Here is a 19,945-nt window from a genome sequence, read left to right as displayed (position 1 = left end):
AACATGGGACTAACTCTTTACATTATAGTCTCATGAAACATGGGACTAACTCTTTACATTATAGTCTCATGAAACATGGGACTAACTCTTTACATTATAGTCTCATGAAACATGGGACTAACTCTTTACATTATAGTCTCATGAAACACGGCACTAACTCTTTACATTATAGTCTCATGAAACACGGCACTAACTCTTTACAGTATAGTCTCATGAAACATGGGACTAACTCTTTACATTATAGTCTCATGAAACATGGGACTAACTCTTTACATTATAGTCTCATGAAACATGGGACTAACTCTTTACATTAGTCTCATGAAACACGGCACTAACTCTTTACATTAGTCTCATGAAACATGGCACTAACACTTTACAGTATAGTCTCATGAAACATGGGACTAACTCTACATTATAGTCTCATGAAACATGGGACTAACTCTACATTATAGTCTCATGAAACATGGGACTAACTCTTTACATTATAGTCTCATGAAACATGGGACTAACTATTTACATTAGTCTCATGAAACACGGCACTAACTCTTTACATTATAGTCTCATGAAACACGGGACTAACTCTTTACATTATAGTCTCATGAAACATGGGACTAACTCTTTACATTATAGTCTCATGAAACACGGCACTAACTCTTTACATTATAGTCTCATGAAGCATGGCACTAACTCTTTACATTATAGTCTCATGAAGCATGGGACTAACTCTTATTATAGTCTCATGAAACACGGGACTAACTCTTTACATTATAGTCTCATGAAACATGGGACTAACTCTTTACATTATAGTCTCATGAAACATGGGACTAACTCTTTACATTATAGTCTCATGAAACATGGGACTAACTCTTTACATTATAGTCTCATGAAACATGGGACTAACTCTTATTATAGTCTCATGAAACACGGGACTAACTCTTATTATAGTCTCATGAAACATGGGATTAACTCTTTACATTATAGTCTCATGAAACATGGGACTAACTCTTTACATTATAGTCTCATGAAACATGGGACTAACTCTTTACATTATAGTCTCATGAAACACGGCACTAACTCTTTACATTATAGTCTCATGAAACATGGGACTAACTCTTTACATTATAGTCTCATGAAACACGGCACTAACTCTTTACATTATAGTCTCATGAAACATGGGACTAACTCTTTACATTATAGTCTCATGAAACATGGGACTAACTCTTTACATTATAGTCTCATGAAACATGGGACTAACTCTTTACATTATAGTCTCATGAAACACGGGACTAACTCTTTACATTATAGTCTCATGAAACACGGGACTAACTCTTTACATTATAGTCTCATGAAACACGGGACTAACTCTTTACATTATAGTCTCATGAAACACGGGACTAACTCTTTACATTATAGTCTCATGAAACACGGGACTAACTCTTTACATTATAGTCTCATGAAACACGGCACTAACTCTTTACGTTATAGTCTCATGAAACACGGGACTAACTCTTTACATTATAGTCTCATGAAACATGGCACTAACTCTTTACATTATAGTCTCATGAAACATGGGACTAACTCTTTACATTATAGTCTCATGAAACATGGGACTAACTCTTTACATCCTAGTCTCATGAAACACGGCACTAACTCTTTACATTATAGTCTCATGAAACACGGGACTGACTCTTTACATTATAGTCTCATGAAACATGGGACTAACTCTTTACATTATAGTCTCATGGGACTAACTCTTTACATTATAGTCTCATGAAACACGGCACTAACTCTTTACATTATAGTCTCATGAAACACGGCACTAACTCTTTACATTATAGTCTCATGAAACACGGCACTAACTCTTTACATTATAGTCTCATGAAACATGGGACTAACTCTTTACATTATAGTCTCATGAAACATGGGACTAACTCTTTACATTATAGTCTCATGAAACATGGGACTAACTCTTTACATTATAGTCTCATGAAACATGGGACTAACTCTTTACATTATAGTCTCATGAAACATGGGACTAACTCTTTACATTATAGTCTCATGAAACACGGCACTAACTCTTTACATTATAGTCTCATGAAACACGGCACTAACTCTTTACAGTATAGTCTCATGAAACATGGGACTAACTCTTTACATTATAGTCTCATGAAACATGGGACTAACTCTTTACATTATAGTCTCATGAAACATGGGACTAACTCTACATTATAGTCTCATGAAACATGGGACTAACTCTTTACATTATAGTCTCATGAAACATGGGACTAACTCTTTACATTAGTCTCATGAAACACGGCACTAACTCTTTACATTAGTCTCATGAAACATGGCACTAACACTTTACAGTATAGTCTCATGAAACATGGGACTAACTCTACATTATAGTCTCATGAAACATGGGACTAACTCTTTACATTATAGTCTCATGAAACATGGGACTAACTCTACATTATAGTCTCATGAAACATGGGACTAACTCTTTACATTATAGTCTCATGAAACATGGGACTAACTCTTTACATTATAGTCTCATGAAACATGGGACTAACTCTTTACATTATAGTCTCATGAAACACGGCACTAACTCTTTACATTATAGTCTCATGAAACACGGCACTAACTCTTTACATTATAGTCTCATGAAGCATGGGACTAACTCTTTACATTATAGTCTCATGAAACACGGCACTAACTCTTTACATGTTGTGATTAGATTTCTGTTCAGTGCTGCTTCCATTTTTACTTCCAATGAGAAAAGAGACTCCAAAATGACACATGATTTACCATTCAGTCCCTATAAGCATAAAACCCAACATGATTTACCATTCAGTCCCTATAAGCATAAAACCCAACATGATTTACCATTCAGTCCCTATAAGCATAAAACCCAACATGATTTACCATTCAGTCCCTATAAGCATAAAACCCAACATGATTTACCATTCAGTCCCTATAAGCATAAAACCCAACATGATTTACCATTCAGTCCCTATAAGCATAAAACCCAACATGATTTACCATTCAGTCCCTATAAGCATAAAAACCAACATGATTTACCATTCAGTCCCTATAAGCATAAAAACCAACATGATTTACCATTCAGTCCCTATAAGCATAAAAACCAACATGATTTACCATTCAGTCCCTATAAGCATAAAAACGTAAAACCGAAACACAACCAGTACAAACTGAAAGTGCAACACGTTTAAAGAGTCACAAGCAAAGCATTGACTACTTTAATACACTAAGTAACGTTTTCTAAAGACATCAATCAATCAAATGTATTTTAAAAAGCTCTTCAGCAGGTGTCACAAAGTGCTTCTACAGATACCTAAAACCTCAGACCAACGATGCCCATGTAGAGACAAACACTTATAACATCTTACAAAGTGCTTCTACAGATACGTAAAACGTCAGACCAACGATGCCCATGTAGAAACAAACACTTATAACATCTTACAATGCGGGGGGACATTCATCGTTTTGTTTATTCACTAGGTTGTTTTTCAATATCAGTTAGTTTGCTCCCACTCTCTGCTGCTAGTGAAGAGACATCAGAGATTACAATTCAATATCAGTTAGTTTGCTCCCACTGAAGAGACAACAGAGATCATCATTCAATGTCAGTTAGTTTGCTCCCACTGAAGAGACAACAGAGATCACCATCCTCATCTATCACTTAAAGACACACCCAATACCCTGTTACCACGGTATCGGACCCCACCTTAAAGGGACAACTGAACATTTTTGGTATATCCTAATGACACCTATTTGAGGGGAAAATTGTGCTTCACTGAAACTGGATCACCCCAACAAAAAACATGTCATTAAAAGACTCGTACTTTAGTTGTGCTCCTAAATATAGTTGTGTGCTCCTAAATATATTTGTGTGCTTCTAACTATATTTGTGTGCTCCTAAATATATTTGTGTGCTCCTAAATATATTTGTGTGCTCCTAACTATATTTGTGTGCTCCTAAATATATTTGTGTGCTCCTAAATATATTTGTGTGCTCCTAAATATATTTGTGTGCTCCTAAATATATTTGTGTGCTCCTAAATATATTTGTGTGCTCCTAAATATATTGGTGTGCTCCTAAATATATTGGTGTGCTCCTAAATATATTTGTGTGCTCCTAAATATATTTGTGTGCTCCTAACTATAAATGTAGGATCACATGTACTCCTTGTGATACATGTCAGCGTAGAACTATAATAATAAGTCAACTGCACCAATCAGCATTGTATCAGTCAGGACAGTGTGGTGTGTAGTGATATGGAGGCACTTTGCTGATTCTTGATGTTCACTTATACAACTGTTCATCATTACTATTGTGTCCAAATTAATTATTTTAACACACATTGGTTAAAAGACTCATATCACAAAAATGAAATTACTGTACATTGAGTAACATACCACATTACTTCATACTCACATTTCTTGTTTTACAACAATGACAAAGAATGCTTATTCATTTTTATTTATTATTTTGTAGTCATAGCGGAAAATAATATTTTGGATGGTCGTTTTTTTTTTTTTTCAATCTGCCTGCCACGGTGACTGGTGGACCAAAAACGAACCCCCCAAAAATACTTAGAAGACAATTGTCCAAAGTTTGTAAAATAATTTAATCATTCACGCCATTGACCGTCTGACTTTGTCGTTCACACAGGAGAGAGACATGACTATCGTCGATCATCCGGGGAGCCTCAACAACATCCTGATTCTGAGGAAGCAGAGAAGAGCCTCTCCACATCAGAACACCTCATTAAACACCAGCTAACACTTACAGGGAAGAAACCGCTCCGCTGCTCTGAATGTGGGAAGAGTTATTCAAGATCAGATTCACTAAAATTACACCTGAGAATTCACACAGGTGAGAAGCTTTTCAACTGTGATCAATGTGGGAAGAGATGCACCTCTTCGTCAGAACTTAAAATACACCAGAGAATCCACACAGGAGAGAAACCTTATCGCTGCTCACAGTGTGGCATGACTTTCTCCAGATCACATTCATTGAAATCACACCTGAGAATTCATACAGGAGAGAAAACCTATGGCTGTGATCAATGTGGGAAGAGTTTTGCTACCTCAGCTAACCTGACTGCACACCAGAGAATACACACGGGAGAGAAGCATTACCACTGCTCTGACTGTGGAATAAACTTAACCACGTCAAGAGGACTATTACTACACCAGAGAACACACACAGGAGAGCAGCCTTATAGCTGTTATCAATGTGGGAAGAGTTTTGCTCAGTCAAATAACCTGATATCACACCAGAGAACTCACACAGGAGAGCAGCCTTATAGCTGTGATCAGTGTGGGAAGAGTTTTACTCAGTCAAATAACCTGATATCACACCAGAGAACTCACACAGGACAGAAGCCCTATAGCTGTGATCAGTGTGGGAAGAGTTTTACTCAGTCAACCAACCTTAAATCCCACCAGAGAACTCACACTGGAGAGAAGCCTTATAGCTGTGATCAATGTGAGAAGAGATACTCTGATTTAAGAGATCTGATTAAACATCAGAAAATGCACACAGTAGATCCACAGAGAATGGTATGTCCAACACCAGACCTGGGTAGTAGAACACAGAGAGTGGAATGTCCTCCAACACCAGACCTGGGTAGTAGAACACAGAGAGTGGAATGACCTCCAACAACAGACCTGGGTAGTAGAACACAGAGAGCGGAATGAATTCCAACACCAGACCTGGGTAGTAGAACACAGAGAGTGGAATGTCCAATACCAGACCTGGGTAGTAGAACACAGAGAGTGGAATGACCTCCAACACCAGACCTGGGTAGTAGAACACAGAGAGTGGAATGTCCAACACCAGACATGGGTAGTAGAACACAGAGAGTGGAATGTCCAACACCAGACCTGGGTAGTAGAACACAGAGAGTGGAATGTCCAACACCAGACATGGGTAGTAGAACACAGAGAGTGGAATATCCAACACCAGACCTGGGTAGTAGAACACAGAGAGTGGAATATCCAACACCAGACCTGGGTAGTAGAACACAGAGTGTGGAATGTCCAACACCAGACCTGGGTAGTAGAACACAGAGTGTGGAACAACCTCCAACAACAGACCTGGGTAGTAGAACACAGAGTGTGGAATGTCCAACACCAGACCTGGGTAGTAGAACACAGAGTGTGGAATGTCCAACAACAGACCTGGGTATTAGAACACAGAGCGTTGGCTCGGGTTAGTTGAGAAATGTGTGTTTGGGGGGAGGGGGTTGGTACCAATGATTTATATATATACACACTAGATGAGAGGAATGGGGTGCTGTTTTGAAGCCATTGCGCCTCCATTTTGGTACTCCACCACCATTCTAAAAACTATTTAGGAAGCTATAGAAATTTATTTATTCATGTCTACATTTGTTGTATTCTATCACAGACAACTTCACGCAAACTTTAAAATGATATTATGTGAACTAAACACAGAGGACTAATTGATCTAAATTGGGGAAGAGAGATGAGAAACAGAGTGAGATGTCGGACTCTAAGACGCATGGAACACATTTTGGCATGAACATTGAGGGTTTCCACCATTAAAAAGCAGTCAACTGGGTGGGACTTTCCTATTGGTTAAGGAGGTATCACATGATGCCATCCAGGTCATCAACTGGGTGGGACTTTCCTATTGGTTAAGGAGGTATCACATGATTCCATCCTGGTCATCAACTGGGTGGGACTTTCCTATTGGTTAAGGAAGTATCACATGATTCCATCCAGGTTATCAACTGGGTGGGACTTTCCTATTGGTTAAGGAAGTATCACATGATTCCATCCAGGTCATCAACTGGGTGGGACTTTCCTATTGGTTAACGAAGTATCACATGATTCCATCCAGGTCATCAACTGGGTGGGACTTCCTATTGGTTAAGGAAGTATCACATGATTCCATCCAGGTCATCAACTGGGTCATCAACATGAAAGACTGTAAAAACACCAGCTCCAAGTGATTTTAATTCAAGAAATCTGTTCCCAAGTATTCCCAAGCATAATAGAGAGACACGCGGTCGTATAAAAATATGAGCAAGGAGGTCAATTTGCCATCTACAAATTATTTGTATTTCTGTTCCGGCCATTCCGACATTCCGCTCAAGAAAAAGAAAAATCGTCATGCGGCTGATTCTAGTTGATGGTCCCTGTCCTATGGGTTGAGGAAGGATGACATGATTCCATCCGGGTCATCGGGAGGAATCGGCCAATTAAAATGATACTTGCGAGAAAACGTTCCATAACTGCAGGTTAAAGTTAAATCACCAACCTTGACTTTAATAACTGTTCCAACACCACCCCTCTAGGTGGCAGTATGGTGGCACATCACCGACCATGAGCTCACGAAATTACTCGCCCCCTGCTAAAGAAGCGGTCGTCAGCTGGACGGAGATGCCCAGCCTTTCATTCTAATAGTAATATATCATGTTGTTGCCCTTCACCAGATGCCCAGCCTTTCATTCTAATAGTAATATATCATGTTGTTGACCTTCACCAGATGCCCAGCCTTTAACAGGAAAATAACAGTTGGGAGAGGAAAAGGCTTCTATTTAAATGGGGTTCCATTTCAAGTTGTTGGCACAAAGACGTATGAATGCCACCAAGAGGAAAGACAGACAAACAAAAGCCAAAGAGAAATATGAGGCTGAAATTAACAAGAAAACTGTAATTGCAAAGACACATCACTGTAATTTATACCATACATATTTACAACACTAATTTCACTTGAATTATGTTGAATTCGTAACTAACAATAACATTTTATAAGATGGGACTTTAAAATGGGTTTATCTTGTTACAGCGCCAACATCTTGCCAATCAGTGTAATTTTGTAAATGCCAGATCTCTATGGCAAGAGCATCATTCACCCAAGTTTCGTCAAAATCAGGCCAGTGCTGTCTGAGATATCGCACGTGACTAAGGTACGAACTAACTGACATACTAAAGTACTAACGGAATAAAACTGTTCCACAATTCATCAAAGGGAACAATTAAGAGCAGCTTGGCAGGGTTAAGAGCTTTGTTAACCCACTGTTCCTAGACCAGTTAACCCACTGTTCCTAGACCAGTTAACCCACTAGTTCTGAGGCCGTCATTGAAAATAAGAATTTGTTCTTAATTAACTGACTTGCCTAGTTAAATAAAGGTAAAATAAAAATAAATAAAATGTACTGATTGGTTTCATTTACAACCGCTCTCAATTCTGCAGCAGACTCCTATGGGGTCAAATTCACGCCATGTGTATGGAACTCAAAATGAAATAAATCGTAAAAATGAAAAATAAAGTTGTGAATGTAAACATGTTTAAAAATTAAGGAATAAAAAGAATGTAAAAAGACATCAAAAGCAAAACACAAAAACTTGTAAGCAAATAATTAAGGCGAGAGCAAAACTCAATGACAAATGATTCAAATCAAAATTTGAAATCGAATGCAGAAATCGTTTTCAGTTCAACTTTCCCAGCAACCAATCCGATTGAATACATTTTGCCTACGCTCTTGCCTGCATGTACTAACTGGGTTACGCTGTTCATGTCTTTGCTTTCACTGTCAGTCTTTCGGAATGCGAGTTTTGGCATTATTTTTCCATGAAGGGCGGGGTTTGTAGTGGGAGGCGTGAACAATGTGTCTTCATTGGTCCGCTAGTGAGTGAGGGTTCGTCTGGTGTTGCTACTCTGATTGGTTGGAGATGAGCCAATCGTTGATTACTTTGTTTTGTACAACACCCCTCATTTAGACGTCACCACAATCGGCTTCAATGACGGCAGTCTCAGACTGAAGTCTGTAGCGAACGACAGAACAGTGGAATAATTCAGTATGAGCCGACAGGCCACTCTGTCGCTAATCTTTCCCAAGAGAAAGTGACATATTTTTTTGTTTGGTGCGGCGATAGAGAGCTGCATGAACTAGGGCTTAAATGCTCATGCGGATGTGCTGTAAAATAAAATCTAATTGTATTGGCAACATACACATATTTAGCAGATATTATTGCGGGTGTAGCGATATGCTTGTGTTCCGAGATCTAACAGCGCAGTAGTATCTAACGATTCACAACAATACACACACATGTAAAAGTAAAATAATGGAATTTAGAAATATATAAATATTAGGATGAGCAATGTGGCATTGACTAAAATACAGTAGAATACAGTATATGCATATGAAGTGAGTAAAACAGTATGTAAACATTATTAAAGTGACTAATGTAAAAAATTTTAAGTGACCAGTGACGCCGGTAGCCTCTAAGGTGCAGGGTTGAGTAACCGAGCGGTAACCAGCTCAGTGATAGTTAAAAAACAGTCTGATTGCCTTGAGATAGAAGGTGTTTTTCAGTCTCTAGGTCCAAGCTTTCTAGATGTCTCGTCATTGGTAATCAGGCCTACTACTGTTGTGTCTTATAGTATTTAAATAATCTCTTTACAAAATCTGCACTAATCCATCAACACACGCGTCTCTGTATGTTTACATAAAAGATTACATTCTATGAAACAAATGTTTGCCGCCCCAAATTAAAATAAATACTACCGCGTTACCCACTCCAGTCAGCAGATGGCGATATGCAGATTTCAGGCGATACCGCTAGTGTGACGTCTATTGTAGTGGACGGGACACTTCATAAACAGTCAAACATTTGGTCGGCAACCTGCGTAGCCAACATTTCCGTAAACATCAGTCACTGTGTTTTAAACATACTTATGCCGTGTCTATTTGTTGGCCCATTTAATGTAAGGTTAATATTTACGTTGTTTGTCAGGTGGCTGGCTTGCTAAGTTAGCTTTGCACGAGGCTAATCGCTAATGCTAAGTAGCTAGCGAGCTAACATCCCCGATCATGAGTTCACTTAGCTACTCCACTCCTGCTGAAGAAGAGGGGGTCTGCTGGACGGAGAAAGAAGAAGAGGCTGTCACAGTTAAACAAGAAGTAGAGGATGAGGCTGTTACAGTGAAAGAAGAAGACAAAGAAGTTACTGTGACAGAGAAAGAAGCTTCCAGAGTGAAAGTGGAGGAGGAAGGAGTTTTCGGAGTGAAGATGGTGGGGAAGATGACTGGCACGTTGGAAGAGGAGGAAGAGGAGACGGGAGGTCTGAGTAACACCAGTAAGTAGTGTCTTAAATATGGGGGCACAAACTCTTCAGTCCTTGAAGATTGCTAGGTCACATGCTTGAAGACGAGGCTATTGAAATTGTAAAGTTACTCATATTTATATATAAACGTGTAAGTGCTTTTTGGGTGAACCATAGGGTGAACAATCCTATGAGAACATACCCTGTGAACGATCCTAAGTTGGTTTTAGGTTTCTTAAGTGATTTGGTAAAAATATATATATTTTAATATAGTGTTCAACTTGCCTTTCCACGAAAGGAATAATGGACCGTTGGAATTAGGTTTCTAAATCAAGTGGTGAAAGAGGTGATTCTCATAAAGTGTCTGTGGACATATTTCTCATTACTGTAACACTTGTTCAAGTTGCTGTAAAAACTCCAGTATTTGTTTTTTACAACGTTTTATTCCCCCATGATGGGGTATTGTGATGTCATTATGGGGTATTGTGATGTCATTATGGGGTATTGTTGTAAACTCCAAGTTTTATTCCCCCATGATGCATCATCTAGTGGACTATTCATTAGATGAGCACAAGATATTTAAAATGGTTCACTTATATGCGTTCAGAATGAGGGTCTTATTCTTGCACCCTCCCCCTTTATGACACTTGACCTTGTCAATACCAAAATGACAAAAAAGCTAAAACTTTTGTAAATCTTTATTGATGTGGTCAACACTTAGAGAACCATTACCTTACCAACATGGAGACATGAATGGGCTTTAGTGGTGTGGTCAACACTTAGAGAACCATTACCTTACCAACATGGAGACATGAATGGGCTTTAGTGATGTGGTAAACACTTAGAGAACCATTACCTTACCAACATGGAGACATGAATGGGCTTTAGTGATGTGGTAAACACTTAGAGACCATTACCTTACCAACATGGAGATGTTGGGCTTTAGTGATGTAGTCAACACTTAGAGACCATTACCTTACCAACATGGAGACATGAATGGGCTTTAGTGATGTGGTCAACACTTAGAGAACCATTACCTTACCAACATGGAGACATGAATGGGCTTTAGTGATGTAGTCAACCCTTAGAGACCCATTACCTTACCAACATAGTTTGCTGACTCATAATGTCTGTCTCCTATTACTTCCAGATGAAGCTAAGGGCCTCTCTTTACCAAAACACACATTTCTCATTACCGCATCAGGTAATTTTCAGCGTGTCCGCGTGTGGCAACCTCTTCAGTACCTGCGAACTGAGGCAAGGATATCGGTCTGTGATATTGCAAAGTGTTTCACCATTGGGAGTCATCGGGTCAGTTGCTGGACTGACGCCATTAGTGTCATTGTAAGGGTTGACAGTCCCCCACAAAGCGGAAGGTGTAGTGTTTGCGGAAGTGTCCGAAGGGCAAGAGAAGTTCATCTCAACTACCGTATTACAGGACTGCAAGGAGGAGGGCAGTTCATCTCAACTACCGTATTACAGGACTGCAAGGAGGAGGGCAGTTCATCTCAACTACCGTATTACTGGACTGCAAGGAGGAGGGCAGTTCATCTCAACTACCGTATTACAGGACTGCAAGGAGGAGGGCAGTTCATCTCAACTACCGTATTACTGGACTGCAAGGAGGAGGGCAGTTCATCTCAACTACCGTATTACAGGACTGCAAGGAGGAGGGCAGTTCATCTCAACTACCGTATTACAGGACTGCAAGGAGGAGGGCAGTTCATCTCAACTACCGTATTACAGGACTGCAAGGAGGAGGGCAGTTCATCTCAACTACCGTATTACTGGACTGCAAGGAGGAGGGAAGTTGCTCATTCACAGAGACAGCTGGCTCGAAATCAGGACAAGAATATTCAATCAGATTGGCTGATGGAATGTGTCGAGATATCGTAATATCTCCTTGGATCGGATTCTGCCCCAAGAGGTTTCTAAACGTCTTTTTCCCAAGGGGTGCTTTTGACAGATTCCCCTGGTGAATGACTGCGTTGCAGCTAGCGTTAGGGGAGACAGTGTGGTCGGTGGAGGAGGCACTGTAGCCTGTGACCATACCTTGTTGGTTTTCCAATCCATCAATGGGAGTAACCAATCCATCAAGTCTGCTCCAAGTAGCAGGGGTACCCATTTCGAGGCTGGTAACATACACAGGGTGAACGAGCGATATGTCCTTGAAGTGTAGTTTCAGCATGACACTCCATGTGAGAGGTGAGGTAGTCTGAGTGACCCCTCGAAGTGTAGTGTCGCATCGTTTCACTTTTAACCAACGTTTAGCTGGCTTCAAAGCTCTTTTGAGATCATCGAACAATGTTTGAGAGATGAGTGATATCGTCGCGCCTGAATCAATTAGAGCATGACAAGTTAAGCAGTCCTCCAGGCCGTTTAGATTCGTGATTAGTGGACATATTCCCCACAAAGTGGAGGGGTCGTTCGCATAGACATGATGTGTCATTTCTGTTCAAGGTGGAAGCAGATCGATTTTCAGATTTTGAGTGGGCTTGGCTTTAGCAAAGTGTTTGACCTTTTTCTTCGCAACCTTTGTAACAGAGTCTTGTTTCTTGATCAAGTGGGCCCTGGATGGGGTCTCGAGTGAGAGCGGGATTTGAATTTTAACGTCCCTGCTATGGGTGTTATTTCCTGCGGACCTGGTGTCTGGTAATTCCCCGTCTAATCCCTTTTACCCTTTTCTCAAATGTTTCTCGCTTTAGTTCTTCACGTAGTAGAACTTCTGGAGAACATTGGTCTACGTTTTGATCATCCTTCAACCCTTTGTTACCCTTGTGCTCTGACACTTTGTGTGGGTTGGGGGCAGGAACATAGCGAACAGGTCGATTATAGCGGTAGTCGCTTTGATGGCGACGTACTTTACAGTCGACCTCGTTGGTTATTGGATTTGTGGTGGAACCCGTTGTTGTGCGTCATCTCTCAACGCTCCAATACCTGATAATCCTCTAACTGGAGTGAGTGCTCCTGGTCAAACTTCAAAACCGAGTGATCAGGGCTCTTAGCGTTGCGAGGTTTTGATGCCTCAAAAGCTGTGCTTGCAAGCTCTCTGAGTTTTAAGATAGGCAAGCAACGTGGGATGCAGGTAGGTAGGTAAGTAGGTAATGAAGGTGGGATACATGTTCGACAGAAACATTTGTTTAAATGGTAACAGGTCTTCCATGCCTGTTTCAGTGAGTAGGACAAAGTAAGCTGAATGAAGATGATAGTACGCTTGTGCGTGTTCGTTCCGAGCTTGTTTGACCGTGTTAGCCTGTGAGCTATCGTGTTTGCGAGTCGCAGAACCACTGAATTCAAATTTCAAAGCTGTGGCAAGTTTAGCGTAGTCATTTAGCGCGTATTGCTGTTGTAGGCGAATTAACCTTGTCACGTGTCTTTTCGACGTTCTCTTCAACAGGTAAACCCTGTCAGAACCCGTAGCGTTCGGGTAGCCACCCAACGCTTCCTCTACGTCAGCTAGGAACGTCTCAGTATCGTTTGGCTGACCTGGAACGGGGTCAAAGGTGGGGAAATTCTTGATGAGTTTGTCAAGGTATTCCGCATCAAGCGGGTGGAGAGGGTTGGCCTCATCCTGTGGGGAAAGTGGAGCCAAAAGGCCAAGAGGAGAAGCAGAGCTTTGGCTTTGTTGGCCAAGAGGCGCCATATTACTCAGTGCCGAATGGCCAAGAGGAGAAGACTGAGGGACACATGATGGAGGCAAAGTCTGAAACCTATCATCTTCACTCCTTTGAGTACCGGGCTCCGGTTGCTTGGATGGATAGTCACGCTGTAGAGCGTGACCATTCTGGACTTCCTCCAGATGGTACCTAAGGGTGGTATTCTGCTGCATTGCAGAGTCCACTTGAGCACTTAGAGTACTGATTTTGGACACGTGAGTGTCGCATTTGCTACTTTCGTTCTCAAACTTATCCGTCATGGTTTGCAGATAGAGGTCTTGAGTACGGAGCGAGAGATTCAGTGATGAGATTTCCTCCGCCTGCTTAGAAATCAATATTTCCATCTTCATCACCTGAGTTCTCTCATCATTCATATTTCCACCTTCATCACCTGAGTTCTCTCATCATTCATATTTCCATCTTCATCACCTGAGTTCTCTCATCATTCATATTTCCATCTTCATCACCTGAGTTCTCTCAGCATTCATTTGGTCAGCGACTTCAATGAGTTCTGCTGATTTGTCATCCAACTTTGTCCTTGTGTTCATTAACTGATGGTCTTTGGTCTGCAGCGTTTTGGACTGCAAAACTGCAGCTTTTGACAGATTCCCCTCGTGAATGACTGCGTTGCAGCTAGCGTTAGGGGAGACAGTGTGGTCGGTGGAGGAGGCACTGTAGCCTGTGACCATACCCTGTTGGTTTTCCAATCCATCAATGGGAGTAACCAATCCATCAAGTCTGCTCCAAGTAGCAGGGGTACCCGTTTCGAGGCTGGTAACATACACAGGGTGAACGAGCGATACGTCCTTGATGTGTAGTTTCAGCATGACACTCCATGTGAGAGGTGAGGTAGTCTGAGTGACCCCTCGAAGTGTAGTGTCGCATCGTTCCACTTTTAACCAACGTTTAGCTGGCTTCGCGCCTGAATCAATTAGAGCATGACAAGTTAAGCAGTCCTCCAGGCTGTTTAGATTCTGCAGCGTTTTGAGGAGAACCGTGTTCCTCTGGGTAACGTTCAACAAAACTGCCTGCATGTTATCAAGTTGAGCTCCTGTTTGTAGATGACTCAAACAGATTTATCGAGTTTGGAGTGGACTACATCGTATTTAGTTTTGGCTAAATCGAGTTGTTCCTGGAGACAACGATTTTGTTGAAGAGGTTGTGCTCTTTCATCGTCATAAGTATTCTGCAATTACTTTTAATTGTTCTGAATTCAAACGCAGTTCTTCGGCTAGCAGAATGTTTTCATTTCCTGCTTTTGTCAATAGTTGCTCAGTTCTCTCCACCTGTCCCCTCATGTTAGCCATGTCTTGCACATGCTTCAGCTGTTTACTGTGGTATTGGACCGATGCCAACCTTTGATGGCGATACAGAAGTGCTAAAGTGGAGAGAACCGTCACAAAGCCTGTTTGATGGTTGATTTTGCAGAGCGTTCGCAATTTCGGCTGTTTTTTCACGAATGGCATAATTAGGGTTGGTATCGCTGCTGAGGTCAGAGATCAATCCTTTTATGGGTGGATGTTCACTAATTAGCGGAGAGGTGGTGACCACCTCCTTTGATAGCTTGCACATTATTAGAAAAGTTTAGAGGAAAAATTGGCCTATTTTTTTTTTTCAAAGTTTGGGTTTGGAATTCATTGGAAGCTGCAAAAACAAGTTTAATCTATTTATAGATGTTGACAAACCATCAGTACCATACCAGTAATGTGGAAGTTTGACGTGAATGAATTTGCAAAAGCAAATTGAAATAATTAATCATTGCCAATTAATTAATTGATTAATACTACCTGGGTATTAAACTGTAATTAACCTGAGAGGTTGCTTCATCCAGGTTAATATGAGATGTTGCTTCATCCAGGTTAATATGAGATGTTGCTTCATCCAGGTTAATATGAGAGGTTGCTTCATCCAGGTTAATAGGAGAAGTTTCTTCATCCAGGTTAATATGAGAAGTTGCTTCATCCAGGTTAATATGAGAAGTTGCTTCATCCAGGTTAATATGAGAAGTTGCTTCATCCAGGTTAATATGAGAAGTTGCTTCATCCAGGTTAATATGAGAAGTTGCTTCATCCAGGTTAATAGGAGAAGTTGCTTCATCCAGGTTAATATGAGAAGTTGCTTCATCCAGGTTAATATGAGAAGTTGCTTCATCCAGGTTAATATGAGAGGTTGCTTCATCCAGGTTAATATGAGAGGTTTCTTCATCCAGGTTAATATGAGAAGTTTCTTCATCCAGGTTAATAGGAGAGGTTGCTTCATCCAGGTTAATATGAGAGGTTGCTTCATCCAGGTTAATAGGAGAGGTTTCTTCATCCAGGTTAACCTGAGAGGTTGCTTCATCCAGGTTAATAGGAGAAGTTTCTTCATCCAGGTTAATATGAGAAGTTGCTTCATCCAGGTTAATAGGAGAGGTTTCTTCATCCAGGTTAATATGAGATGTTGCTTCATCCAGGTTAATAGGAGAAGTTTCTTCATCCAGGTTAATAGGAGAAGTTGCTTCATCCAGGTTAATATGAGAAGTTTCTTCATCCAGGTTAATAGGAGATGTTGCTTCATCCAGGTTAATATGAGAAGTTTCTTCATCCAGGTTAATAGGAGAGGTTTCTTCATCCAGGTTAATATGAGAAGTTTCTTCATCCAGGTTAATAGGAGAGGTTTCTTCATCCAGGTTAATATGAGAAGTTGCTTCATCCAGGTTAATAGGAGAAGTTTCTTCATCCAGGTTAATATGAGAGGTTGCTTCATCCAGGTTAACCTGAGAGGTTTCTTCATCCAGGTTAATATGAGAGGTTGCTTCATCCAGGTTAATATGAGAGGTTGCTTCATCCAGGTTAATATGAGAAGTTTAAAAGTGTCTCATTTGATTGGAAGAACATTAAGTTATGTTCAACAATTTAACTTATTAAATTGACTGAGACGATAATCCATACAATCTCCATTGATTGGATATCATAATCCATACAATCTCCATTGATTGGATATCATAATCCATACAATCTCCATTGATTGGATATCATAATCCATACAATCTCCATTGATTGGATATCATAAGTGTAAACATTAGATCTAATGTTGGGAATATTCAACACTGGTGCACTTCTCCCTGAAGGCCGAAGCCACTTGGGATTCCAGATGGGGCGGGGCTTCTGTCAGTACTGGATTACTGAATGGGTTTTGCAAAAATCACATTTGACTGATTGATCAATTTAATGATAAATCAGACCTGTATAGGCTATTTGGGAATTCAACTTTAATTAACCTGAGAAGTTGTTTCATCTAGGTTAGTTTGGAAAAAGTTTACAATGTCTTATTTAGAAAACTCATCAATTTGGATATTATTTGAAAGATCCATTTGAGGATGTAAATCAGGCCATTTCACTTAATAGTTCAATTGAATAAGACATTGATATCCGTCTGGATAATTAATGACTTGAGTGTGACCTGAATAATTCTTCTAGGAAAGTACTGGCACAGACTTCAGCCGTCACTGATTGCACACACTGAAATCAAGCGGAAGCACCCGGGGCGGGACTTCCGTTCCGCAAGGCGGAGGAATTACAATGTTGCGAAAGAAAACAAAATGGCTGTTTTCCCTTTGTTAGCGTAGAATCTTGTGCAGGCTAATCCTACTTTATGCATGAAAAATGCACAACATAGGATTCCCTTAGCAACATAGGATTCCCTTAGCAAGGGAAAAGTTTTACTCACATCAACATATGTTCAAACCCTTTTCGGCGTTATTATGACGATGTTTTAATCATAACATATTATGTTCAAACCCTTTTCGGCGTTATTTTGACGATATTTCAATCGGAACACGCGGCAAACGACGAACTGCACCGTGGTCTACTCGCGAGGAAACACGAGAGAGACCTAGATAATTTGCGCTGGTCATGCTAATATCTCCTTGATTTCAATCGGCTGGCTCTTTTGTCCTTTGCTCGAGAAAATTAATAATGACCGAGCCTACACACGTCTGAAACGCGCGAGGCAGAAATAGCCCTGAGTTTGGCCAAACACTCTTATTTCTCAGATTTCTATAATTATCTTTATCAGCCCTCATACAGAAACGTATCCACTTACGGTACCCACTGACTACGTCAGAACAACACGGAGGAATCCTCAGCACACACACACCCAATAATGCTTGTCTACCACTTGGTATATTATGTCATCTGCTTTTCAAATGTATATAGGCTGAATCAAAATGAAAGCGTCATTCCATTTTAGATTCCTCGCACGGGGGCTCCAATAATTTTATGTTTCAGAGTTTTCAGATCATCGAACAATGTTAAATTCTTGGAAGCAGAGTATACTCTTGGCTAACAAGTTGAATCAGCAATACAAAATTGGGTTTAATTATTTATTTACTAAATACCTAACTAATCACACAGAATTAAATATACACAGAATGAATCATACCTTGATTACAAATGATGTCATAAAGGAAAACTTACACAAAGAACGGGGGTTGGGTTTGAGTGAAAGAGCGGGAAGACTGAAGAACAAAGCGAGAAGCTATGCTATCGTAAATACAATATCCTATGCCTTCTAAATTACCACCCGTTTGGAAAAGAAAAATGTGATTAAATATTAACTCTGAGCTGCGCTTCCATAGGTTGGTGGTAGATGGATGGCAGTGTTGCCCAACAGAGTCCTTTGTCCTTTGAAGAGTGTCTCTGGTGGTGAACGGGAAACGTTGTAGTGTCGTCGTTAGGTGGTAGACGGGATACTCTGTCTGTCCTTTCCAAGCCCATGTTTTTAGCTGCTGTTGCTAACTCAACGTCTAGGATGTCTCACTTCTGTAGTGAATAAGAGTTCGAAGTTCACACCATTCACAACCAAAGCTCACGCTGAGGTTGGCTTAGTTCTGTAGTTGACATGTTAGTCCTTTTTAATGTATGGACCGTCGTCCTCACATCCATAATCTAAATATCAAATCAATTCTACTAGACTAGAAAAGGAGGATAATGGACGGAACAAAACCAATAATGCTGAAATCCAAATAAATACCTGTAAAAACCTAATAATGTTTGTCCGGTCGCTGTTTGATAGGGACACAGTATCAACTATTCAACAGATTTGCCTGGGATGTTCTTAGTGCGTCTAGTCGGGTCAAAAGAAAATACCAACTGAACCCCGGTGCACAGACACAGCCCATTAAACCACACAGGAAGATAGTTTTATCACATGGAGGTTTCATATCAGGGCTCTGTTTTAGTATTGAACTAAATCGTTTGTTTGTCTTTTAGCAGGAGAGCGACCAGACTCTCACTCTGGCAGCGAGAGTGGCAGCGAGAGTCCTTCAGGGGAACCAGACCCAGAGACGTCCAAATCGGCGAGACGACACCACTGCTCCCAGTGTGGAAAGAGTTTTATCCGATCACAACAACTGAAATTGCACAAGAGAACACACACAGGAGAAAAGCCTTACCAGTGCTCCCAGTGTGGGAAGAGTTTTATCCGATCACAACACCTGAAATCACACAAGCGAACACACACAGGAGAAAAGCCTTACAAGTGTTCCCAGTGTGGGAAGTGTTTTACTCGGTTAGATTACCTGAAAAGTCATAAGCAAATACACTCTGGAGAGAAGTCTTACTCCTGTTCCCATTGTGGAAAAAGTATTAGGTGGTTAGGGACTCTGAAATCGCATGAGCGAATACACACACAAAAAAACCTCCAATGTTCCTTGTGTGGAAAGCGGTTTACCCAGTTAGAAGCCCTGATTGTGCATGACAGGACACACACAGGAGGGGATAAGACCTACCACTGCTCCCAGTGTGGAAAGAGATTTAACTGGTTAAGGCAGCTGAATAAGCATGAAAGAATACATACACAGGAGGTGAAGACATACCACTGCTCTCAGTGTGGAAAGACATTTTCCCAGTTAGAGGACCTGAAATCACATGAGAAAATAGAGAGGCTGTGTTCTGACTTGAGTTTTTGACTGATCATTTGTGTTTTTGTTTAATCTTTATGAAATCCATTTGTATATATGAAAGCAGAATAAGGTTCCTGCTGTTGTTGTTTCATTTAGAGACCTGATCATGTCTAATATCAGGTGTCTGTTGGGTTTTTGATGATGAGCTTCGTTGGATTTGATACAAGTATAAACCCTCTGTTGTTCATCATATGCTTTTCATATTGCATAATGTACATAAATATATAAGTAATTTGCCTTT

At 40.5% G+C, this 19,945-nt stretch overlaps 2 protein-coding genes across 3 annotated transcripts in view; both read left to right on the top strand.

Annotated features, from left to right (window-relative positions):
* The window catches only part of LOC109876839 (zinc finger protein 239-like), a 36,106-nt gene extending 29,338 nt beyond the window's left edge, over nt 1-6,768 (top strand). Inside the window, exon 2 of the mRNA XM_031811079.1 lies at nt 4,694-6,768. Coding sequence (XP_031666939.1) covers nt 4,694-5,679 — 986 coding nt within the window. The 3' untranslated portion in view covers nt 5,680-6,768. The remainder of the gene's footprint in view (nt 1-4,693) is intronic.
* A 2,814-nt stretch (nt 6,769-9,582) lies between these two features.
* LOC109877338 (gastrula zinc finger protein XlCGF17.1-like) lies at nt 9,583-19,945 on the top strand. Of its 2 annotated transcripts, none has more exons than XM_031811394.1 (2): nt 9,583-10,137; nt 19,016-19,945. In XM_031811394.1, exons 1-2 carry the CDS (start codon nt 9,873-9,875, stop codon nt 19,708-19,710), a joined length of 960 nt encoding a protein of 319 aa, XP_031667254.1. In that variant the 5' UTR covers nt 9,583-9,872; the 3' UTR covers nt 19,711-19,945. The 2 variants fall into 2 exon arrangements, with proteins under 2 accessions (XP_031667254.1, XP_031667253.1); XM_031811393.1 differs by having other exon boundaries at nt 9,584-10,137; nt 19,013-19,945.

This window comes from Oncorhynchus kisutch, unplaced genomic scaffold, assembly GCF_002021735.2.
Source record: "Oncorhynchus kisutch isolate 150728-3 unplaced genomic scaffold, Okis_V2 Okis01b-Okis20b_hom, whole genome shotgun sequence".
In the NCBI taxonomy this organism is placed as follows: domain Eukaryota; kingdom Metazoa; phylum Chordata; class Actinopteri; order Salmoniformes; family Salmonidae; genus Oncorhynchus; species Oncorhynchus kisutch.
Note: the sequence above shows the minus strand (reverse complement) of the source record. Positions and strands in the feature narration are given on the sequence as shown.